Source organism: Xiphophorus maculatus, chromosome 4, assembly GCF_002775205.1.
Source record: "Xiphophorus maculatus strain JP 163 A chromosome 4, X_maculatus-5.0-male, whole genome shotgun sequence".
Classification (NCBI taxonomy): domain Eukaryota; kingdom Metazoa; phylum Chordata; class Actinopteri; order Cyprinodontiformes; family Poeciliidae; genus Xiphophorus; species Xiphophorus maculatus.
The window spans coordinates 14,946,925-14,972,203 of NC_036446.1; the positions used below are offsets into that span (position 1 = coordinate 14,946,925).

Consider the following 25,279-nt stretch of genomic DNA (forward strand, 5'->3'; position numbering starts at 1 on the left):
AAAGGTTTTAGAAGAGTCTAAATGCTTGGTGAGAAGCATCCTCATCTCAGTGCTAGAAGAAGTGAATGAGAAAGAGTGCCAGATGCTGAAGCAGCTGTGGTGTTCAACCAAAGGACTGGAGGCGCTCTTCAGCTACGTGCACAATAAGAACAGTGAAAAGTAACCATGCGGAGTCTGAAGGACGAATCCGGTTGACGTGGGTCTGAGGCTGCCTCAGCAGGGATGATCGAGAAGAGGATGCTGGGATTTTCCAACTCTGCTGAGGGTCTTTGATTCACTCCGTCAGAGAAGAGTTTATGGACTTTTGTCTACTTGTCTCTAAAAACAAAATAAATCCCATCATCATCATCATCTTTTGTACTAGGGCTTCTTTTTGGACCCTCTGTGTAATAACGTCCACGTTCTTTATGTAGCAGTCGGGGCCCGGTGTACATCACTTAGAAGCAGAGGGACTGTCGCAGAGTAATCTCACTGCAGATGATAAATAAATCATATATGTTATTAATATATTCATATATTTATTTCAGATGTATAACTTAGCTGCTTTCTGTATTTGAGCTGCATTTTTTGGGTTTTTTTATTTTGCTCACTTATGTCTTGAGTTGAAGGGTAAACCAAAGTCTGGTTAAGCAGTCTGTTTGGTTTTTGACATGCACTTGCACATTCACTCTCATGTATGAAATCTAAAAAAAACCCTATCGCTGCTAGTAAATCAGTCCGAGGGATTGTTCAAGAGTAGAGGTCAAGAAGTACCACAATTTAATACAAATCATTAAAAGAAGACTAGATGAACTAAATGTGGATGTGTATAAGTACCAGCAAATAGACCACAATGATTGATATCTCTCAGAAATGTCGAGTTAAAGTTATTTTCATTCAATCAGGCAAATGGAAGCATGCATTTATTTATTTTTCTAACAAAAAACGGCACAGTCCAGTTTTACTTAGACCATTTTCAAACAGCAAAATATTATTTGGTATTGCAGCAATTAAATTCTTTTTTTTTAACTGCTGACCAGCGTTTTTTTATGTTTTCACTGGTATTTTAACAAATTTTTATTGTGATGAGCTGCAAGTCTGAAGTTGGAAAGCCTCCATCCCATCTGTGCCCTTCTCCTTAGTGCCCTCCACAGACTTTCTCAAAGATTACTTCCAATCAGAAGAAACTTGGTAAAATTAAAACATTACTTGAAATTTAATTCTGCCTCAGGTATAAATGAGTTTAGTTGTGCAAAGTAATCTTTAGTCAACATGTCTTCTTTCTTCTTTTCGGATTGTATAATCAGATTGTTTGATTTGTATATAATCAAACAATTATATACAAATTATAATTGTTTGAAATGACATCTACCAAATTTTACCAAATTTTTGTGAATCTGAAAAAGTAACGATAAATAACACTAATTTGTCAAATTCCCTGATAGCTGCACTTACCGCATCATACTCCAATAAATTATTTGTGGTGTTGGAATTATCAGTTAATCTAAATAGTGCGGGTTATTGGGGAGATGTGAAAGGTTTTTAATTGCTTGACACTCAATAACTAAAGTATTTTTTTAGGATGAATAAAAATAATAATAAAATAATAATAATAATGATAATTTTTTTTTTAAAAAGCTTTGTCTTAGGATGTCAGTAAAAATGTCAAAATTCAACATTTGTCACTTGAGCCAGCCTGGTCCTGATCTGCATGTAACAATGGAGGATTTCATTGAATCTGATATTTTGCTAAATGTATTCTATTAAGGGATCTATTTTGCTTCACCAAAGTGTATATGTATGTAGGTCTGTGTAAGTCGTTTAGTAAGAGATGTCAATAATTTTACAGTGAAGAGGTATTTGCATGTAATATATTGTATTGTACGTACTTCAGGGTATGTTTTTGTAGCATTGTAATTATTTTTGTATTTATTTTAGATAATAATTAAGGTGGTGAAGTGTCATGTGGCTTCCCTTTGCTTTCAGTAGCACTGCGGCACTTTTCATCCGTCTTAGCCTAACTTATATGCCCCAGAGGTTACCCTTGGATAAATTCAGAGTAAAAACTGATTTTAAAAAGTTTTTGTGTTGATTACTTTTATTGTAATTGATCAGATGAAAGTCAATTTCTCATCTTTTGTGTTTTGCTGAGACCTATGGATGAGAACAGCTTGAGAGAATGAGGTTTGTTGGATTTTAAACATAAAACTGTGTTATTTAATGGCATAAAACTGATTTGGTTTTTTGGTTATTCATTGAAGGGAATTATGCAAGATTTCATCAAGTTGTTTTTTTTTTTACCAAATGACAAAAGCTAAATTTAAATTTTTAATCAAAGCGAGGAACATCACAGAACAAGGAAATTTTCCCAGAATTTGTTTTAACAAGTAATTCCTGGGAGTTTGTAATCACTATGTATGCCTGTAAATATAAGATGACAGAATATGATAAGTTGATTGCTCTGAGATTAAGTAAGCAGGACCCTCATGCTGTGACTACTGTGTCAGTGAATGCAAATCACTACATTCTGGTGACTCTAAAATGAGGTTTTATCTATTTATTTCTTTATTTATTTTGTTTTATAAATGTATCCAAACTTGTCCATTTAGACACATTTTTAACATGACTTCAGATCTAAATGTTCATGTTTAAACTGCTTGATAATTGAAGACAATCGTTTGTTACTTTTGCCCCATTGCTGATCATAAATGGCCATATTCCCACCAAGTGTCTGAGTTGTTTTTGTTTCCTTTTTTTAATCATGTGTGCTTGGATGTGTTTCATTCATAGTTCATTTCTTTGTCTAAAAGCACACTTTGCAGGCTATTTCATAAATGTTGGTGCTAAAATGCAGAATCAGTATATTTACAGCTCCATGCAGCAGTTTTTGTTGAATGATGTTTTGCATTTTTATTGGTACATTACTGCCATCTTCTGCTGTGGATAGTGAGTTAAACAAAATTCAACCCATTCTTCTTTCTATTTTTTTTTTTTGTTCACAGGTTTCTTTTAGCTTTTCTACTATTTATTGTAGTTTGTTGGAATGCTTCACATGAACCTGTGTGTCATTTTGTGACAGCTTTTAGTATTTTCGTTCCACGGGTCAACCTGGAGGTACAATCTTTCCAGGAGAGCAGTGCCAGCCCCGAGGCCTTTTCTCCCTGAGGGACCAGTCAGAAGCACCACTTTGGCTGACGTCGTGAAGGTTTCCAAACCAGATGCCTAAAATACCTACCCCGCCTTTTATGAAGTCTTGTCCTTGCAGTCAATCTCCATATTTCACGAGTAGATGAAATATGGAGATATGATTGTTTTTGGCCATATCTCTCTTGTACCTGTACAAGCCTGTACAGCACGGTGTCCAAAATGTGGTCTGTGGGTCATTTAGTGAAACAAATGCATCCCTTGCAGCACAATTTGTTCATGTACGTTTAAAACAAAAATCTTTAATGCTTAGATTTTCACTAATAAAATCTCAAAATTGGAAGTTTTGGGTAATTTACAAAATGTTTCTCTCTTATTGACAGGGTCATTTTTAATCTTTTAACAAATATGACCACAAATGTATTTTTGCTCAAAAAGCAGATTTGGATCAATAATGAAACTTGGCTAAGTACTTTAAGCATTTTCAAATAAATGTTTAGTTGTTTCTTTTTTCAAATAAATCTGACACATGCTTTAGATGGAAAAGTCAAGAGAAAAAAAGAATGGACACAACATATCTATTGCACATGTTCCTCCAATGTGTCATTCTCTCTATTTTACAATCATTTATTCACAAAACTGCAAAACATTTTAACTCCCCTCCGTAAGCCAACCTGCTCTTTACTCACTGCAGACCCGACTTGAATAATCCAGAGATCTGAAGCTATGAGCTCAAAGGCTTTTCCAAGAGGCTTTGTTCAAGGTAAGAGGACCGAACAAGGATAATTGGACTATACTTATGATGGATCCTATAAAGGGAACCAGTTACTTAACCTTGCAGGTAGGTCTTGAGTAAAATCCTGTAGGTTCTTCCTAGGCATAGTCCAAGCAAGCCGTGTGGGAATCCCTTCCTTAGTGGGGAGTGGATGTTTTTAGCTTGATGTCATTTGGTCTTTTGACTCATCCCTAACTGCCAAATTGAAAGTGGTGTAACCTTTAATCTGTTTGGATTTAGAAAATTCTATTGTTCTCATCTCAGTCACACATTTTTAACATAATATGGGGTTTGATTTTCTGTGAAATGACAAATAAATACACTACATAACAAGGGCGTAGGTTTGGTCTAAGTTTTGGTGGGACCTTACAACTTAGTGACGCCCCCCCCCCCCCCCCCCCCCCCCCGGACAGACAATTTTTGACCAGTGGGGAGGGGGGGCAACCACATTGGTTTAATAACCCCGTCCCCCCAACCATAACCATAACTTCATCATACAATCTTGTGTATACAACCAGATACAGTCATACTCAGCAGATCACTTCAAAAACACTTTTTTATACCAGGCTGTAAAGGGTTAATCTTACTGGTATGGGAGAACACAGCACAACACTGTTTCTCCACTAAAATATATTACACAGCTGGAACCATGTGATATAAATATATATATATATCAATGGCTGGGACAAATGTGGTATTTACTGAATTATTTAATGCAAATTTGAGTTTTGAGATGGAGAATTTGACTTTTTATTTAAAACCAAAAAATCTGGAAACAATATAAATTCCCATTCAACAAACTTTCACAACAATAAACATCTTTGTCAGCGGGTGCAGAGAGATTCCTGAGCGGTGTAGTCAACAAGTACAACGACTGAAACCATCACGTTAAAATAAAGTAAAAAGAAAAAATAGAAATTCTAAGATCAATTAAACATTAAAGAAGAGAAAGAAAGACAGTGTTTATCTGAAATGCTAGACTTTTATTCTCCAACTGACCTGCATGTTTTAGCATCTGCTCTTAGAGCAGATTCCAATATTTACTCTGTAATTACAGAGGTAGAAGCTTTGCACCAACCAAACCAATGGCATAATGACATTGTTTTGCAGCAGATGATGATGCGATCAGCTGTAAATGATATTATAAATCACACTTCAAATTTAGAAAGAAACATAACCATCAGTGTTCCTCTGCGTTGACAGAAAACCAGTCATGGGAGCCTTGCATACCGTCTCCTGTTCACTTTTATGTCCCAATATTTGTGGATGTATTAAAACTGCTTGGGTCCTTCCTTTATCCTCTTCCTCATTTCTTCTGCGTGCTTCTTGCTGCGCTCTCGTTTTTCCAATCGCTATGAGATGAAAGGAAACATAGACACATGAGAAAATTATTAGCAAAATAAATTATATACTGATTCATAATTAACTAAAAACAAACTGACACACCTCTTTCTTCAGACAGTGACGCATGGCACGGTCCATGTCATTACATGTGCCAAAGAACTTCATGACATTGTGCTGACGGAGACATGAAGAGATTACATGGTTTAGTTCAGAAACGGGTGGTGAGAAAACAAGGCGGAGAGCGGCTTACCTCTTTGTGGCACTGTCTCAGGAGGTTTATGAGTTCATTGCACTCGTCTGTGTGCAGGTGAGGTGAAAGGTCAGGGTGCATTCTGAGTTAAGGAACCACTGCAGCAACGCTGAAAACAACAAACGAAGGTGGCGCTAAGAATAAGACCACACATCTGAAAAGCACCACAAAACCTTCCTAGTTAATACTCTGGAGAAGCATGGATGGTTCTCCTCACTGTTTCCAGAATTACATTAACCACAGTACTGCTAGATGTCCTCTAAAAGGATACTAATGCCTCCCCATCCCTCTCCTTCTTGATTTGTCATTGTGACGACCGACTTCCCTGTGGACACTTACCTGAAGAAACATAAGACATGAGCATACAACACTGCATACAGCAAGTCATCAAACAAAAGTGAAATGGGAGACATCACCTCATCCTAGTCAAAATAAACACACACATTAAGCGCGGCTTTCCTCCGTTTCACATTTAGCATGCTCGGATGTGACCCTGCTGATAGCCAGACCTTCTAGTAACCCTTAACGTTATTTATTGCAACTCTCTTGTCAGTTCAGCTGCTATCCACATCATATTCCATCACCAACAAGTAACAGTGCCGTGATCAGGCAACTCGTACAAAGAAATCAGTATTTGCTGAGCTCCCAGTGAAATAAGGCTCAGCAGCGAAGTGCACCCACACCTCCAAATTGAGCATGGTTGCTGCAAAAATGAATAAAGTTGAAGAGAGGGCAGGGGGGGACTTTGTAATGAGTAATAAGAAGGCAGCAGCAAATTTCTTATCATCATATTAAAATTACTTTTTTTCTAAAATTGCAATTAGCCAGACAGAATAAGATGATCATGGAAGTGCTGAGTGGGTTTATTTTGGTGTGAAAGAGGACTGAATATCACATGCAAGAGAAAAATGACAGTCACTATGAAGAGGCAGTTTAGGTGTGTTGATGGATGTCAAGATTAATCAAAATAGAAATATCTGACAAACATATTTTACAATAAAGTGACATTAAATGGTGGATATCGTAGATCTAATTACAAATATTACTAAAAATGTTTGACTTTAATTGTTGCTTGTACAAAATACATTATTAGTAGTATATTTGTCCAGAAGAATAGATGGTTTTGATCTTTTAACTTCTATTCTAACTAGCAACGCAGTTATTAGGCCATTTGAGATTATAATATATCCTAGAACATACCGATGAAACATTTTGTCCCTCTACATTCATCGTAGAGATTTATAGTATTAAGGAACCGGAAGAAAAGCCAAGGGTCTCTAGAATGCTGTAAATCTTCTAAGCTATTTGAAGACACTGAGCCCTGTCGGCTGAATAAAACTTACCAGACGTAAAGCTGTATCATCTGAGAACTTTCCCAGCCCACCTCGATCTATTGTCAGGTTAACTAACAGGCCTTAGCTAAAGCAACACACATATTTACATTCACTAAACAACAGATTAACACTCCAAAAACAACAAATCTGTAACTAGATGCAATACCTGGTCACGTTTAAGTGTCTATTCTCAACGTTAGAGCAAAAACAAATACAATCTCCTTGAAAAACGTGGAGCTGTAGGACATTGGAGATTCTCACAACGACTTCATAACGTATGGCACAAACACTGTGGGACAGAGCGAACAACGAATCATCGTCCGAGTTTATTTAATTTTGACCAATCGTGTGCGTTTGATGAAGAAAAGGCGGGACTTGTTGTTTCAAAGGGTTGGAGGAAATGCAAGAGAACTATCTACTACCTGTATCCGAGTTTGCATTTCTTACGTTACATGTTTAGATAAAAAGCAATATTTAATTTTGCTGTGGCATTTGAGATTGTTTATTTTTATTTTTCAAACTTTATTAGAAACGTTACAAAATGAAGTAAACAAAGGAGAAATGAACGTAGTCAACAATGAACACTAGGCAAAGGCCAAGCCTTTTAATTATATCATATTAAACAAGAAACGTAAATTTATTGTTTATAGACGTTTTTACATTATGGAAATGTTGAGTGGTCTCATTTCATTCATAAATCAACAAAAAATATTTGTATTGAATTACAAAATATTAATTTATCAATATGATTTTAGACAATTAAATATGTAAATTAATCAAAATAGGTCTGCCTATTTGCAATAAAAAAAATATATTGTTTTTTGGGTTGTTTTTTTTCAAAAACAAACTTTTCATTCATACTGACTTTAGTATCATCGGAAACGGGTCTGTTAAAAGCAATACTTCTCCAACTCACCAGAGGGCGCTAAAGCACACATAGAACGCGTGTTGTTAGCTTCTGATTGGTTGATTCATCCTGCCTGTGGCAGAGGCGGTTTGTTCGGAATGTCTCAGTAGCTCACAGTTGCTAACACGTCTGTTAAACAGTACAAATACAGTTTTATAGTACGCAGATTGGGTTTTATTTGTTGCCTAAGGAAATATGGATAATTCGGCGAAACACTTACTGCAGCGACTGGTGCGACGGATCCCTGCTTCGATGCTAAAATCCACGCTGGACAAGTGGGAGCGTCTGACCGCAGAAAAGCGAAAATCTTTAGATTTCACTCAGTCAAAATGGATCATAACCCAAGAACTAGTCGCCCTTTGTGAGGTATATTGAAGCTAATTTCTCTTGAGTAAGATGTATGTATATTCCTTTCTGTTTTAAACACACTGTGGTGCGATTAAGCAACAGCAATTATTGTATGTAAATGTGATATTGGTTCAATTGAACAATAGATGTTATTGTTGTTAATTGTTTATTTTTCTTAACAGAAAAGTGAACTGACTGTAAAACACATCACAGAACTTGAGATGATATGTAAGTACAGTTCTTAAACTGTGGTTTTAACTTTGCGATACTTTTTCATGTATTATCTTGCAGAAACCTTTGTAAAAAAAATGCATGCAGATTTTATCAATAAAAGAAAAATAAGACATATTTTTTTCTTTTCAGACACATCTGCTTCTTCTCCCTTTATGAAAATAATACTTAGATGATGCATTGTGTTCAAAGGGAATTATTATTTATTCTTAAAGCCATTCATACAAGCCTATAGTAAAATTGTACCGATGTTTGAAGGAAGATGGAGAGACTATGTGTCTTTTTAAAGGTGGTTTTCCTGGATACAAACTTACTTGGTTCACCTGAATGGAAAAAAAACTCACTTTAGTTATAATGGGAGACTTTTTGCCCATTAAAGCTAATTTTAGATTAGACAAATGATGAGGGAAGAGGTTTTTATTTGACAAAAGAAAGTGAAGCAAAACGAAGCCCAAAAATACTGTCATCATAGTCAGCACTTCAATACCGTTATGTAGCAACATTATTTACATAAAGTCAAAGAAACATAACTTTTGGCAGTCTGAACACAATCTTATAACTGCAACCATTGCTGTTAGTTATTTAATTAATGGATTACAGTAAAACCTGATATTTAACTTTGGTTTCATTGTTTTAGATATCACTGAGAATCCAAACCAGGGAATGTGGCACACCTTCCAGCTTGTGGAACCTGAGGGTAGGTCAGAACAAGACTATCCACCTTATAACTTTAAAATGTTAAAACCTGATAGTTTGTTTTAATTTATATAAAAAGTAGAACTGACATTTCAATTATTAATCTGCTCAAATCTAGGTCGTAATGTGCACCAGTATAAATATAATTTCAATTTCACATATTTCATATTTTTGCTTTTAAAAAAAGTTTTATGTTTATTCATAGTAAAGAAATATCATTTTGGGTATATTTTGTAAAATATAGCTCATCTCTTTAATTTAATGATGAGTAGACATTATAGTGTGACCATAAACTCTGAATTTTACTGCTGAAATAATTGTTCATATTTTTACATCCTTTAAATGAGATTTAACCGCTTTCTGTTTGTTTGTTTGTTTTTTGTTCCCAGATGATGCTCACTCTGTGGAGCTAATGCAGTTTAAAGAACAATTCAAATCCCATCTCAGAGAGCTCCAAAGAAATGTGAGCCTATAAATGCTTTTACAGTTGCATTTGTCTTTAACGTACTGTTTGAAATACCAATGATGTCTTTTGATTTTGATCAAAGGTGTCGGTCAAAATTAAGAAGCACACAGACCAAGCTGTTTGGATCCGAGTTGCCTGGGGAGACGGCTTATCTTCGCCCAACCACCTGAAAGCAACATATGTTGTTCTTTATCTCCAGACCCCTTATGTTTTTGTTAATGCTTTGTCTTCAAAGCATAAGCCTCTGCTCTTGCAGGTGAGGTGAAAAACAAACATTTTTTTGTGTGTATTTTAAGTACTTTCCATCTTCTAAAAGTTATTTTTGCTGCAGGCTTTGACTTTGTCCACCAGACATCAACAAATTAAGGCTGCTAACCTGAGTGGACAGAAACTGACCGCTCTCAGGGACCTGCTGATGAGGCAGTACCAACAAGTAAGCCAGCCTCCTCTGATGAGGTAGCAAAACACTCCAGTAGTTTAAGTTTAATGTATTTTTGTGCCAGTTTCTTATTTTTAAGGGTTAAAAGAGTTGTTTTTACCACAAATTTGCCACAAATTGTTAGAGAATTATCTGATTTAACTTTTTCTCTTTCTTTAGGTGTTTCCAACAAAGTACCCCAGCCCTCTCGCAGAGAGTGATCAAAGCATTTCAAGTATGTTGAGTGGAATTATCTGATCTTCTCCAGGCAATTTATTTATGTTGGATATCTTGCTTTCTTTAACATTGCAATTTTGTTATTACGTGCTTGGTTGTGTACATTTAGAGCTGCGCGTTGAAAAGGTGCAAGCTGAGGCATCAGCAAACAGACATCGAATGGCGGGAGAAACCTTCGGCGATGGGATGTTACCTGCACTGCAATCTGCAGTCTTTAAGGTAAAATGTACAATAACTGAATATAGGTCACGGTTCAACACAGAAATGTAACATTATTCATTCTTGTTTTTATTTGATTTTTTGTTTTCTTTTAGCTGGAAACAAAATTCAAAGACCCCACTAATGAAGCCATGACACAACGGGATGAGCCATTCATATGTAGTGTTAAATTTTCAAGTTCCAACCTCCTTGAATCACTCAGACATTGTGCATCCTCAGGTATGAGAAGTGTATTAGTCACAATCATAAAAACAATTATACATTTAATATATTTTTTGAAAACGTTTCTTTTCTCAGCACATGCAGTTCTCTAAATGTCCACAAGAGGGCGCACACTTATTGTAGAAACCATCATGCGTGTTTGAGTCTAACTGAATGAGCCACATCGTGTATTGATGAACTTAACATATTTTTAGAAACAGGAAAACCTTATTTTTATTTTAAAAGAAAATAAGTTGAGTTTTGCAGTTTTCTAGTGTCAGCCTAACTCTCCCTTATGTTTTCTTCCACTTTGCAGGAATTGCCTCAACCCCTGTCACACCCATGCTGTCATCTATTCCTCTAAAAGGAAGGAATTATTTTGTCATTACGGACAATGTTCTGACTGCTTAATCATAACTGTGCCAGACACAGCCCTGATTTTCAATTGGCCCCTACTGGAATGAGTCACAACTTTTCCCACACTTTCAGGTAAATTATTGTCCATAGACATTTTAGTTTAAACCAGACCATTTTAATAAGCCTCTCTTAAAAATATATATATATATATATATATGTTTTTCTCTTTTTTATGCACCTTATGCCATGTAAATCTGGATTTTTAAAGCTAGTGGCTTTTTTTACTTTATGTTGTCATGGGTAAGGATTGTACAATTAGTAATTGTTGAGTTACTCTTAGTTAAGCTCTTGAAGATTGTCTTTTTAGTACCTCCTGCATAATACATACATGTTGTATAATAAAAGTTTTCCTTTTTTAATCAAAACATTAGTTGTGCAGTTTTGGAACAACATTAGTTGTGCAATTATGTATATATATATATTAAAGTTGTCTATTAAAGTGTTTCTTTTTTTGCATAATTTATCATATCTGAAATGAAACAAGCTCTCTCTAACCTTAAAACCATAAAAATTGGAAAAAGTCATATTTTTATTTATGCATATTCTAATATCCAGAAGAAATAACGTAACATTCCAGTTTCTTCTGTTATGTAATGAAATTTAGATGGGATTTTGGATTTGCGTTTTTTTAAAGTGTAATAAAAACATGGTTTTAAAACAAAACATTGTTTCCTATGTCCTATATTACTACAATATTAACATATAGAGCAGATTTGGTTCCAGTAATAAACTATGTATTGACGTTCCTTTGTAGTGTTACACCATGCATCAAAAATCTATAATGTTTTTGTGACTCCATCACCAATTGCTTCCTCAGACAAGATGAAACAGGCCAACAGTGACAGTTGTACATGAGAAAACTGGGTTGCTCATATAAACTTATGAAATAAATAAGCATCTGCTTTATTTAAAGCATTTTTCAAACATTTTGATTATGCAAAAAAAAGGTACAAAGTATTAATCAAAAATTGAAGCATCTACATGGGAACTCATGTTTTTCAAAATAAATTATTAAAAGGTCTGAAAATTTCTTAAGAATTGCCCACTCTTTTAACTCTTAAATATTTATTTAGGTAACATTTATGCTTTTAATTGGGGTCTAACTGAAAAAAGTCAGTCCTACTTTACAAAACGGAAGTTGTCTCGGACGTGACGAAGCTCCGCTTTGTTAACGTCACCGTAGTAAGTGGTGATTGGCTGAGACGCCTTTCAGTCAAAGCTGAGGGGACGTTTGCCCCACGCTAAAGTCCCTTTCAGTCAAAGCGGAGGGACGTCATGCCCCTGTTCATTCAACGCTCCTGCTGGGGGGGCTCAATGCGAAACGGAATGGACTGTCAACAGAGAAACATGGCCGTTTCTGCAACGGCCAAGGCAAATAGCAGGCATGACTCGACGGCAGGCGGCGTGAAATGCTGCGAGGAGCCTATGCCGCAGTGTCGGGAAATAATAAAACCTACCATCATCGAGCTGACCAAAGAAGTTAGGACGAACATCCTGTGCACCGTGGAAGGATGTGGCAAGATTCTCCCCAACACACCTGCATTGAACATGCATCTCGTAAAGTCGCACCGGATAAAGGTGAGTAAAGCAGTGAGTGCAGGTAAACCTCCCAATATAGCTTAAATGTGGAAATAACTGCAATGCTAATTTGGCTAACTCGTGATGGAGAACGCCCAAAAGCTGGAAAAACGCAAGTCATCCAACTTCGATTTAGCTAATTTACAGATCAGTAGTGACGAGATAACAAGAACTATTCGAGATTTTTCCAGTTTTATACGAGTACTGCTTATGTAGTGACAGTTTACCACTGGCTGGTTAGCTACATTTAAACTAGCTGTATGTGCCATCATGTGTTATGGTTTATGTAGTTTTTTTTTCTTCTTTCCTTATTGCAGCCTCTTTATTTAAGAGAAAAATAAAAATCACACACAAAAACCACCTGCCATTTTTTGTTTAATATACCTTATCTTACCCTAGTAAAATGCACGTGTATGGTTTGCTGGTTGCACAAAGCAACAGAAACGCCAGCATTTTGTCATTATTATACTGTTATTTGTTTGCTTTATACGCTGGAATAGGTAACTTTTATCAAATATTTCACTATTTTATGACGGTATGGTACAAGACAAATAATTTGAGAAAACAATTGAGCTCCTCCACCTCCTTCCAGTGGTCCTACTGCCATCTGCAGGAATGCCTTCTTTGGATCAGAAATGACCAATCACAGCCAGGAGGAAGGTCTTACCCTGTTAATAGCCTTCAGCGCCTACACAAGTGTAATTGCATTAGCACAGTATAACAGTATACATATATAATAATATAAAACTTCCCTATTTCAGGTATAGTAACAGATTACAAAAATTCAAACAACTAGTTATTTACTTGATCATACTTGCTCAGCTAGTTCCTGTTTGCATAATCTATTTGTAGTTAGTAGTCTGTTGTACTTAATGTTGATGCATTTCAATTTTAAGAGGGGAAAAAGTTACTTTCAGAACTGACCATTTACAGATCATCCGTTGTCATGGGACAACTGGTTAATACCAGTCTATGGTTAATCATTCATTGCATCTCTAAATGTATTGAAACATGTATTGATTATGATAAAATTATATGTAGCGTAATCACTAGGATCAATCACTAGGATCAGTCACCAGACCAGCAAAGCGAAACGTCCCTAAAACAACTAGCAGTTAAGCACCATGGTCATCACAGATGAGTTTTAGATTTAAAATATTTTTCTTTTAACCAGGAACTTTGTATCTAACTGTAAATCTTAATAAAATATGGTATAAAAACCATTATAATAATAATATATATAAAAATTAATGTTTATAATCATTTTAACAATGATTAATTCCTTTCTCAATAATCAATCAATAAAACATTTACTGCCATTGACAATCAAGAAATTCTGGTTAAGAAACCTTTTATGTTTCCATTGGTATTTTCAACCAATCTCAGATGTTATGAACTCCAAGGTTTTAGGTTGGAAGAGCTCTTTGCCTTCACCCTAACATTTTGCTCGCTCTGCTGATTCTCTTCAGGACAAGGGTCACTTTAAAGTGTTAGTGTTACGTCCAGTCTGAACAAATGTTTAACAAGATGTAAATAATACTTTAAATCTCAAAATGTCGGCTGTATGAATACTTTGGAGCTCTGTCACCAAAGAACACAACGATCCTAGTTAAACAGAACAGAAATGTGCATGATCTGCCTTTTATATTAAAATCAGTGAGGACTAAGACGGCCTGTTTAATGTGAACATTTGGCACTCTGTAAGGTTTACGTTGGTTTGATAAAGTGTATGTAGAGACAGTTTAAGCTCTTGGCTTAAAGTCAGACAAACGTCCGCACTGGATCGGACCTTTCTGTGGGTGGCTGTAATTCACTGTCTGCCCTCCATGAATGAAGTTCCTTTCTGGCAAAGGCTCCCCTTTGTCCAGCGACAGACTAAGCTCTGTGTTTAAAATAGGTGAATGTGAGAATTTGAATTAGCACTTAGTAGTGAATGTAGGCAGGCTGGAGAAGTTTTTAAAGAACCAGTAAACCCACTGGATTTACCATGAAAACGCTGTGTTAGCCATATAAATATGACGGATGGCAAACATTGTGGGTGTAGGCAAGTTTGGAAAAACATTAGATCAACTTTACTGACCTATTGTTTTGTTCCCGATAATCACAATCTACTGTATGTAGTTAGTTTTAATTTTGTTAGTGTATCTACATTGGATTTTCAGATGAAAGAAAGGAGCAAACTCTGACATTTAATTTGAGTGAAAACTTGGAGACAGATCAATACGCTCCTTTGTGAAGCTCCTATTAGTGGTGATAATGATAGTCCAGTGGTGATAAAGTTCTTGGATACTGCTGCTTCTCACTTTGCACTTCTTTTTCTGAATTATTCATGACTTGAGGCTGCCAAACTGAGGCCTGGTGTTGGTATTTTCATAGAGGTACTGTAGATGGAATGTTTTGCTTTGAACAGACTATTATTGCCACTCATAATCGTATTTTACAGTTTCTCAGAGGAGAGAAATGATCCCTGCAATCACTACGTAACAGTTGTAGCTCAGCTAGCTCTTTTAGCTGCATGCTCATAACAAATATTTTGACATTAAGTAGGCTTCATCACTTAACCATAAGATGACGATTCCAAGGCAACCAGCAGGAAGACCAACAGTTTTTCATGTGGGATTTTTGCCCTCTCACTTCCCGCTGATAAAGCAGAGGCCCTTTAATAACCACCCTCAGCTTGTCTTCTCCCTCTAGCGTTTCACCAGATGGAGACGACCTTGGCTGCTGAAAGATGACCGTATTTGTTGTGGCAGTGGTGCTGCCTGTTTATGGTGTGTCAGATTCATTTAGTGAAGCTCCCTGGGGATATTAATCTGTTTTACTCAATAACAACTGAAGTTCTTGAAATGCATTAAAAAGAAGTCACGATGGCAACAAATCTTGAAAAAATACTAAATGTTTTATGTGTGGCACTTCAAATATTTTTGCTTTCATATCTGTTACAGCTAATGATATAGTTTTTCAAGTCATACCATGAGTTGCCTACTAAAAAAATGTAAGTTCAAGCCAAAGTAAACATCAGCTACACACAATTTTACCTACATTTTGAACTAAGTGTATTTAGTTTAATTTTAACTTCTTGTTAACTTTGCAGTTTTGAAGTGCCTTAAATCACTTCTGCATTTGTTGAGTCAGAATCAAATGTCCCCGTTGAAGACATTGTACATCTTTAATGTGTAAAAAAAATTGCAACTATTTTAAATGTCTTTGCTTTTGTTGTCTTTTGGCTTTTTGCGGTGAATAACCTCTTCAGGATGGAATTGTCAACCCCACAGTCAGAAAGGAGATGAAGGGCTCACAAAAACTTTACTGCTGTCCCATCGAGGGCTGTCCCAGGGGCCCCAACAGACCTTTCTCACAGTTCTCCCTGGTTAAGCAAGTAAGAACTCTCACCCTAAAAATCCAATGATTTAATAGTCTCTTTGTACCTTTCTAAAAGACTACATTAACGCATTGGTGGTGTGAGACTCACTATAAAAAGTTTCCTCCACTTTACACTAGACCCTAAGAAAAAACAAAAAAAAATAACATGGTGCTTTTGTTCTTTCAGATGGTCGGATTGTTTAGATCAGCTAAGTTTCAAACAATTAAATATTTGAGTTGTTTGATTTTTATCACAAACAATTTATTTAAGATGTCTTCTCAGGTTCGCTGAAAACTTGAAGTTACTTCTTCAAGTAACTTGAAGAGGTTTTGCAGTGACTATTTTAGTAACAAGACTTCCTTATATAAATTTAATGTTCTATATTTACTTAGGCCTCTAATAATCTATGTGGTTATCAACTGTAGTTTGCCACTATCATGTCATACCACAGTGCCATCAGACCATCTGTCTAATATTTAGTAGGTCTCTATTAATTTGCTAACACATTATTCTTGTTTGAGGCTCATCTTGTGAGTTTCAGGGTGGGCTCTCTGTGGATCAGGCATGTGGAGTTGCACCCTGCAGGCGGTCGTTCGCTTTGGGATTTGGGGATTTAGGTAGTCAGGCCAATTGCTTGGACTCTTTGGCATTTGCACTGTGTCAATATTATACGGATAGTTATATTCTAAAAGGAAAAAAAAGACATGCCTGGTATAGGATGTTGCCTTGTTGTGGTTAGCTGTTGCCATGAGGGATTGTGTTTTTCAGCAGCATGTAGGTGGGTGGTATCCTCATGAATGACAGAAGCAACGATTCCCCCAACAGAGCATTGTTTAGTCATGTAATAATCATTGTTCTTCCTTTTTCCTGTTGGTTTTTGTCCTTCTGTTAATAAATCTTTTTTTTTTTTACTTTAATATGTGTCATTGTAGCATTACATGAAGATGCATGCGGAGAAAAAACACAAGTGCTCCAAATGCAACAACGGCTACAGCACAGAATGGGACCTGAAGAGGCACATCGAAGACTGTGGGAAGACCTATGAGTGTACATGCGGCTGCCCCTATGCTAGCAGAGCTGCTTTGTTGTCTCATATTTACCGTACTGGTCATGAAATTCCTACAGAACACAGGCATGTAAAAAAAGAGAGCAAATGGGATATTATTATACTTGTGGTTTATTGATTGATTGCTCTTTACCTAACTTGTTTTTCCTTGTTTACAGAGTTCCTCCTGTAAAAAAGCGGAAGATGGAGAAACTTCTGAGTGTTTCTGAAAAAGTGAAGGTTCATGATTCAACTGTTCAAATGACGCCCGCTGTTAAAGAAGCGACGGAGACGGCTCTCCCCTCTGATTCAGCTGTGTACATCCTAGAGCCAACGAACCAGAGCTCTAACCCCCACAAGGGTCTTCAGAAGTTGCTCCTCCCAAAACCCAAGATGGCTTTAGTCAGCGTTCCAGTTATGCAGCTGGCCCATCTACCTGTCCTTCTTCCGTCCACAGAAGGTGGCCCTCTGAGGTCTGTAGTGCTTGCAGTAGACAACCAAGGCTCTGTGAGCACTCTTCAGCTCCTGCCACAAACTCCAGGAGCGGTCCTGCCCCAACTCGATGTAAAAAGTTTAGCTTTCAAGGATTACATGCCCTCTTCACGTTCTAGCCAAGGTCCTATCAGCACAGGGGTTCAGGTCAATCTGGATCCTGCGAGTACAGACGATTCGGCCGGCTGTGTGGCAGGACAGAGAGGAAGAAGCACCTCTACCAACATACAGACAGACAGGTCCTACTTGTCAAAAATGCCTCCAGTGGCCGGAGAAGGAATTGGACTGTGTTCTGTGAGCGAGTCCTCAGTTTCATCCTGCTCCCAAACAGACATTAGTGTGAGTGCCCAAGTCCTCCTGCCAGTAAGTGTTGAAACTCAAACATTTGTTTCCAGAGCCAAATCCACATCATCTGTTGGAGCTCAGACTGACAGTCAGTGCCTGAGTCAAATTACTTCGGCCTGCTCATCTGTGCTGCCTTATAAAACTAAGCAGACACAGACATATTTTGCAATGCCACAACTGGAAGAGAAGGCTCAGGATCAGGCCGCAATGTGCTCCGATCTGTTTGAGAACGACTCTCTCAGCGTTTCTACCCAAACATGTGCAGACATAACTGAGGCCCTCAACGCTGCTGGAAGCAATCTATACGAGGACTCAAAGTCAGTGGGTGGTTTGTGTTTCGGAGTGCAGACACATGATCTTGGTGGAAGCAACATGGCGGATAATCAGACCCAAACAATAACCCTTTTAAATGACCTGGAGAACATTTTGTCTGATCACCAGGTCATCACAGAGGCCTCTGCTGGCTGTGGGTCCGGCCCAGGCTCTGTTCAGGAGCAGCACAATGGAATAGACTTTGACTTTGAGGAGTTTCTTAATGCTGTGCACATTCAGACCCAGACGGAGGAGAGCGAACTGGGTGTCCTGGGTGGCGACACACCTCTTTCATCTCTAGACATTCAGACTCAGACTGATTTCCTCCTCATGGATGAACTGGACCAAAGTGAAGGACAGAGCCGGTCTCAAGCCAGCGACCTGGAGCTATTTGACACTCAAACTCAGACTGACCTCAATTTCCTACTAAATACTGGAAGTGGCATGCCCCTGAGCAACATCCTGCGACATTCAAGCTTTTCTATAAGCACAGAGTCCTCAGATACTGAAACACAAACTGATCTCCCCTCATTTGCTGGAGGTCCTTCCTCACAGACCCACACAGGTCAGGGTGAGCATGGAAGGATGCTGAACAGCACAGAAACCCAGACCATGACCAGTCAGGCAGAGGGCCTGGGGCACCTTTTCCTGACCAGTAATGAAACACAGACTGTAATGGATGACTTCCTGTCAGCAGACCTGGCATGGAACATGGAGTCACATTTCAGCTCCGTGGAAACCCAAACATGCGAGGAGCTTTGTGCTCTCTTTCAGCACTCTGACAAACCAAACAGCTGAAAAGCCTCACAGGGAAGTTTTTCCCAAGCCGCTTGCAGAACAGGGTTATGATATACCGCTTTCTTCTAGGGGAATGAGTCTGTGTTGCTCTAGTAGCCGTTCGACCATTCCAGAGGGGGCGTCACTTCCGGAGCATTTCCAGGTCTACATCCTGACATGGGGCTCCTGCACAGTCTGGAAAAATTACAAGATTTTATTTGACCATTTTGCTGGTCTGGAGAAGTATGAAAAGAAGAATGCAGAGGATGGGAAATGTTTGATTTTTTTTCATTTTTTCCCTGCCTTTATTTTCTCATTTTTAATTTTCAAAAGGACATAAATCCAATTATGTTTCATGAACGCTGTGGCTTTTGCATTTGTTTGTTTTTAAATGATTTTCTTTATCTCTGATTTACCACACCAGAGCTTTATGTACAATTCTAGCCATCCAGCATTCAGAAATCAAAAAAGGAGTCATTTTTCAGACATAAGAAAACTTCCAATTAATGTTTTAATACAACAAAAAGAAATGCCACACAGAATCCAGTTTCAACACTGTTTCAGGATGTGTGGAACCTATACATAAGATTTCTCTTCAAGATCTTCAAGGTTGATGATTTTGTGTTCAAATGTCCAGAATGCTATAAAAAGTAGAATAAACTCTGGAAATTTGAGTCTGGAAAAGTATGAAATTTCAAAATGAAAAATATGTAGAAACCCTGCTGATAGCTTTGGTGCACTTTATTAGATCAGTGGGCATGATTTATTAGCTCCTGTGACAGTTTACATATTTATTTGCACACAGAGTAACATGTTGTATGTGTTTTGTCTGAAATGCCATTTAACCCGTATATTTTCACCACAAGTGATTTGTGACGTCAAGTCTTTTACAGTTTCGTTTTTAAATTACCAGGTGTTAAAGCTTCTTGAATTCCTTGCATCTCAGCAGTATAGGATGCAACAATATGCATTGTTTACATTTAAAAAGCGCATGAAACCTTTACATGGTTGGCCGCACAACACGGCTGTCGTATCTGCACTTGTGCATTTGACGGCTGCCCTCCTTGAAGTTACTGTCGGCCTAAGGAAGACTGTACGCTCTGCTTTACATGCTCTTAACATTTGAAGTTTATGAACGACATGACCAATGTCTTAAGTTAATTTTCCTCTTAAACACTAAGCTCGCCTTGACATAACCGATCTTTGCTCCAAGCAGCTAAAATAAATTTCAAATATACAAGTATGCATTCATCTGTGGCACAAGTTTAAAAAAGTAATTGTTGAACAGTAGTGAGTTTTTGCACACTTTTTTTTTTATTTAAATGTGATTGTGATGTTTAATGTTGTGGGAAAACTAAAACTTTATTTTTTTTGTTGCTTGTAGATAATTGCTCCAAGTCATTTAATGGGCTTGGCTGTCATTGTCTTTGACTTATTCATTAGCTGGGTGTAAGTTTATACAGTAGCAGCACTGTGTGCTGAAGCTATCCTGTATTGTTACTGTGCAGTAAACGGTGAGTTAGACCTAGGATTAGCACTGTTACTGTATGTTTACCACCCGATAGACTGAAAGTAATATCCTTGAGATAACTTTTTAATTCTGTCTTGTTCAAAAGTGGCAAAATTGAATTTCTTTTTCTTTTTAAATACTATTGAACTTTTTACCTCACAGCAGAATAGATTATGTTTTAAAAGAGAACATGCTTTTTGTTTTGTCTGTGCCTTAATTCAGGTATTAACTTTGGTTTTGTTTCATAATAATTTGCTGCTTTTAGAGAAAACACGGATTACAAGCATATTTACAGCATCCATTTGTCCCTACATTGCATGTGTAATCAATTCAGGAGGAATGCTATCAACATGGTTGCATGATGTACCAAAATATTTCTGGTTGGATTTGGTCATTTTGTCGTGTGAAATGATTGCTTTTCAGCACATTATTTCAATAATAAGATAAGTTTCCATCTTATTATTTAATAGGTAAGTAGTTTTGTTGTTACACTTTAAAAACAATTGGAAACAGAAGAATGTATAGAAAATAGCACAGTGTCTAAGTGTACCATACTCATTTAAATTTTTTTGCACAACATCCTAAATGACGACGGATATTTCCCTGTCTCAAGTTGTTTTTTTTTGTCACATTGTAAATTTGACTATTTATTGTTTTGAGATCTTGACTTCTAGTTTGTGGTTTTTGAATTCAGAAAAACACAGCGTTGCTGTTTCCAGCTTTAGTGGAACAGACAAATGCCTTGCTTTAGAAAGAAAATGTTTAATCTTTGTTGGTCTTAATTGTCAGCAACAGTATTTTCTCCCTGTAAAAGGAGTGCATGCACAATTTATGTTTAGAGGAATTCAGCTTCAGTTGCCTCAATGCGTAGTTATTGGTTGCCTTGATTATTTGTTGAAGCTACTCTCCAGTTGTCAATAAATATTGGAAAAATATTGTGCTATCTTTTTTTTCCAAAAGTTTTAAAAAAAAGCCATAAAAAGCTTTGCGAGAGCTGCATGTTAAAGTAGTTGACTGATGCACAATGGAAACCATACAAACAAATGATTTAACAGGGTTGTCAAGTGCAAAAATTTTAATTGCTGAAATTCCAATCTGGTTTAGAATTTAATATCCACTCAATATTGTGCATATTCAATTCTAGACTGTTGAGTATTGCAGCTCTAGGTGAAACTCAACCTTTAAAAATCTGATTTATTATGTCAGTAACTCAATTCAAAAAGTCAAACTTGAGTTGTATTTCACACACTGATATTTTTTTTCAGTGTTACTGGTCATTTTCATTATTTGGCTTGTATCTAACAAATCCCAGAAAATTTGAATATTACAAGATTCATTAATCATATGTAGAAAGGCTTTGCACACATTGATGGCTTGAAGACTGCTGATTTGACAGTTGACCAGTTGTTTATTTATTGCTCTGTATTAACTCCTCTTTTAAGATAAATGTTATTTATTTGCATTTTATTTGGAAATCAAACCCTGAGAGTCATGCTTTCCAATATGTGGGCACTTGTGCTTAAAACATCCTTCTTTATTGATTTTGTGTAATACTCAATTTCTTTCTAGAAAACTACGTTTTGGGTAGTGGATATGTTTGAATTTTACTGTTTGAATTGAATTGTTGAAATAAAACTACAAATGGCAATAGCCTGAGTTATTGAAATAAACCTTTGCCAAGTCAGATTAAAATAATTGTTAAATTGGAAGGTGCACAATCGAAAGCTAATTTTCTGTACTATTGTGATCAAACTATTTTCAATATAATTTAACCAAATGTTCATCCTGATTTGTATTACCTGGCATTAAGAGGATCAATATGGCTTTAAAGTTTGATGATTTTAATATAATATGTAATAAAGCCACAGTGATATGCTATCATTAACCTTAATTCCCTCTGCAGCTCATCTTCAACTCTCAACACAATTTAAAATAGCATCATATTACACTGCACTGGAACAGCAGATCTTGTGCTCCGCTCATCAGACACATTCGTGGTTTCAAATTGCATTTAACGCCTAAATAGGTATGAAGTATAATTGCTGTTCACATAAAATTCATGATAACCAACAGAAACGGTCTGTGAAGCCATCAGAAGCATTGAAAAAGGACCGTCCGTGTATAACAAAACGCTTAAACTTTCCATGCATTTATTTGATTGAATTGAGAGATGAGACATTTGTTTCAAAAGCCTCATGTAACACACAAAGTTCTGATTCTTAGATGAGCAGACTCTTGGCGGGCACCAGGGGTGGGATCAAGCCTCTTGGCATGTTGTTCCCCAGAGAGTACGCTGTGGGATGCAATGTGTCCATTTTGGGACATATGGATGATTTCTTCCTGCTCGGAACAGAAACACAACCCTTAGGGAACAAATTGGGGCTTTGCTGGCATTGCTGGCATTGCTGATTGCTGTCGGTAGCAGCTGGGGAGGAAATGGGACGCTCTAACTTAGCCGTAGCATCCAGTCCTGTCCGAGTTGCTTTGATCCCCTTCTTAAGCCTGTAAGGGCTTTTTACATCTGCCGTCTTCCTGCCTTTGTTGTCCTTCTGGAGTGAATTGATAGGAGGTAAAAATTTGAAGGTTTTGATGGGGACCATTGTAACGTCATGCCTAACACTGGGCTTCTGAACTTTCAAGGCTCTGTACACTAAAGGAGAAGATTGTGAGGTTTGGCGAAGCACTGGACTTGTCTCTCGTGCCACCCATTTCTTCTCTGAGGAACCTGGTACGGATTTCTGAGTGGCACTGTGGCAAGGTGATGTTGCTTGATCTTGAGGTCCCAGTTGATGGCTCAGTGATGCAGCGTCCTTTACGTTAGGCTGGCCTGGATTTGGCTTGCAGTGCTGCTCCATCAGGCTGGCTGTGCTGCCTACTCTACAGGGCGTTCGGTTGAAACCCGAAGTGGTCAGGCTTTCAGCCTCCTTGGGCTTTGCCATGTCCTTCTGACTCATCATTATGCAGCACAAAGGAGAGACTCTGTCCCAACCGTGGACCTGTTGTAAAACCAGATTTGAAATAAAACTTAGCAATAGTTTTATGAATAGACATAAAACCTATAAAATAAATTCTTAAACTCTTGACGCTAACAAAGAGAAATGATGTAGAAAACTTTTCAAAGCACAAGTGTTGCCAAATGAAGGTGTTAGTGTAAATACATTTTGGTCATTTTAATAATTTCCTGTAACCCTTTAGCACCCTCATATTTAAATAACTTATAGTTAAAATATAAATATTCATATCTGTCAAAGATGCATAAATGTATTTCTATCTCTGATCTAATAATGGAAGCAATGGATAATTACTTTATTTTTTTACATATTTATCTAAAATGTTTTGATGAAGAGATTATAATTGAATATGTATGATAAAAAATATAATTAATCTTCTTTCTGATTTGTGCAATTAATGAAATACATTTTTACAGAAATGTATATTTATAGGGCCTGAGGCTCCATTGTATATATTTATATATGAGTGCTAAAAACATTTGAGTCCAATTGCAGTGGATAACAATTAGGGATTCACTAATTGTTCGTCAGGTGAAGTGAAAATGTCAACCAGGTTTAGTTAAAAACTGTATTATTTATTTTTTGGAGACACACAAGTCAGGCTTTCGCTTGGATTTTTTTTTTTTAGATTTCTCTGGCAGATTTAGATTATGACAGATTCTCCAGGATTAAAGCAGATAAATGAGAAAAATAAGATCTTGGCTAGAGGTAATAATCTGACAAATTTAAAAAAGAAAATGAAAGAATTACAAAATGGCATCTTCAGCGTTTGGGCACAACCACTGGCAGAAAATCCCCTTTCAGCTCTCTGGCTTTCATTAGTCTTTAGGAAGTGCTGAAGTGGTTTGAAAAGAAAGTACACCAATCAGTGAGTACACAAAAAAGACCACAGACCTCTTGAGAAGACTTGTAAAGGACTAGTTAGTGTTGTAAAATGATTACAACACTTTGGAACTTAATCCAGGAGAACGGTTGGTAAAAAGCTTGAAGCACACAGTTTGAGTTTCAAGAACCTAATAACTAATAAATCTGCTGATGCTCAGCAACTGAAAACTGGCTATTTTGGGGTTTGAGTGACTCTACCCGATGTGAGAGACGTCACGCTTGAGTGTGGAAAGTGAATAAAACAAAAAAAAAGGCACTAAATCTTTTAACATAGATTTAGATTGGTTTGGATAACCTTTTTCTCAGAAACTGTAATATGAAAGTCAAGATATATATATTTTTTTTTACTCAGGTTATCATTATGTCATAGTTTGAAGCATTTAGATGTGACAAGCAGAAGGAAAGGGGACATGCGTTTTCACAGTCCTGTATGGAAATATGGTCTTTAAAAAGAAAAACTCTGATAGACTTATACCTACAGAACTAAAATTAAGACAATAAGACAGACGGGAAAAAGCATAAACATTACTTACAGCATGTTCCCAACCGGGGTAACAATGCCACTTGTGTGGCTCCAGATCTCTCATGAAGCTCTGCTCACTAATGTCTAGAAGGGCATCAATATGTGTCCTCTCTGGCATCTCCAAAAGCTTTGACTCCAAGTCCTCTATGTTTATTGCTGTCTTGTAATATTTTTGTTGCTCCTTCACGGCATTGTGAACTTGTGGCGCATCTTAGGAGTTGATATAAGATATGTGAAATGTATAATCAAGTGCTGTTTCGGTTAACACAAGATACAATTCCAAAGCTTTTACTAACCAGACTCACCAAAGACACTCACACAGACTCCTTTCAACATTTTTGAATGCGTCAGTCCACTAACCTCTCACAATAGCATGCGTTACTGGTTGTGTTTACTCCTGAACTGCAGCGGAGGAAGTTGTGAATGCCTTCAGAGAGCAGCCGTGTCGTCGTCATGGTAATGGGAAAGCGT

At 37.0% G+C, this 25,279-nt stretch overlaps 5 protein-coding genes across 12 annotated transcripts in view; 3 read left to right on the forward strand and 2 right to left on the reverse strand.

The window, feature by feature from the left end:
• Window positions 1-2,702, forward strand: part of cdyl2 (chromodomain Y like 2) — a 36,388-nt gene extending 33,686 nt beyond the window's left edge. For both annotated transcript variants that reach the window (XM_005804977.2, XM_023332710.1), the window contains exon 7: window positions 5-2,702. In XM_005804977.2, coding sequence (XP_005805034.1) covers window positions 5-163 — 159 coding nt within the window. In that variant the 3' untranslated portion in view covers window positions 164-2,702. The remainder of the gene's footprint in view (window positions 1-4) is intronic.
• A 1,928-nt stretch (window positions 2,703-4,630) lies between these two features.
• Window positions 4,631-7,110, reverse strand: cmc2 (C-X9-C motif containing 2). 6 transcript variants are annotated; one of them, XM_023331954.1, is made up of 6 exons: window positions 6,993-7,102; window positions 6,836-6,911; window positions 5,764-5,831; window positions 5,493-5,563; window positions 5,345-5,416; window positions 4,631-5,250 (listed from the first exon to the last, which is right to left on the reverse strand). In XM_023331954.1, the coding sequence occupies exons 3-6, from the start codon at window positions 5,798-5,800 to the stop codon at window positions 5,170-5,172; spliced, it is 261 nt and encodes an 86-aa protein (XP_023187722.1). In that variant the 5' UTR covers window positions 5,801-5,831; window positions 6,836-6,911; window positions 6,993-7,102; the 3' UTR covers window positions 4,631-5,169. The 6 variants fall into 6 exon arrangements, with proteins under 6 accessions (XP_023187722.1, XP_023187723.1, XP_023187724.1 ...); XM_023331955.1 differs by lacking the exon at window positions 6,836-6,911; XM_023331956.1 differs by lacking the exon at window positions 5,764-5,831 and having other exon boundaries at window positions 5,493-5,601.
• Window positions 7,111-7,823: 713 nt separating this feature from the next.
• On the forward strand, window positions 7,824-11,598 carry cenpn (centromere protein N). 2 transcript variants are annotated; one of them, XM_005804976.2, is made up of 10 exons: window positions 7,824-8,099; window positions 8,264-8,309; window positions 8,950-9,009; window positions 9,398-9,471; window positions 9,557-9,730; window positions 9,806-9,907; window positions 10,073-10,127; window positions 10,239-10,348; window positions 10,444-10,567; window positions 10,866-11,598. In XM_005804976.2, exons 1-10 carry the CDS (start codon window positions 7,929-7,931, stop codon window positions 10,958-10,960), a joined length of 1,011 nt encoding a protein of 336 aa, XP_005805033.1. In that variant the 5' UTR covers window positions 7,824-7,928; the 3' UTR covers window positions 10,961-11,598. The 2 variants fall into 2 exon arrangements, with proteins under 2 accessions (XP_005805033.1, XP_023188553.1); XM_023332785.1 differs by lacking the exon at window positions 10,866-11,598 and having other exon boundaries at window positions 9,806-9,930; window positions 10,444-10,562.
• A 599-nt stretch (window positions 11,599-12,197) lies between these two features.
• atmin (ATM interactor) lies at window positions 12,198-21,324 on the forward strand. Its single transcript, XM_005804956.3, has 4 exons — window positions 12,198-12,544; window positions 15,798-15,923; window positions 16,841-17,040; window positions 17,133-21,324. The coding sequence occupies exons 1-4, from the start codon at window positions 12,242-12,244 to the stop codon at window positions 18,898-18,900; spliced, it is 2,397 nt and encodes a 798-aa protein (XP_005805013.3). The 5' UTR covers window positions 12,198-12,241; the 3' UTR covers window positions 18,901-21,324.
• A 1,198-nt stretch (window positions 21,325-22,522) lies between these two features.
• On the reverse strand, window positions 22,523-25,198 carry c4h16orf46 (chromosome 4 C16orf46 homolog). The gene is made up of 3 exons (XM_023332169.1): window positions 25,114-25,198; window positions 24,819-25,018; window positions 22,523-23,385 (listed from the first exon to the last, which is right to left on the reverse strand). Exons 1-3 carry the CDS (start codon window positions 25,142-25,144, stop codon window positions 22,609-22,611), a joined length of 1,008 nt encoding a protein of 335 aa, XP_023187937.1. The 5' UTR covers window positions 25,145-25,198; the 3' UTR covers window positions 22,523-22,608.
• Window positions 25,199-25,279: the final 81 nt, after the last annotated feature.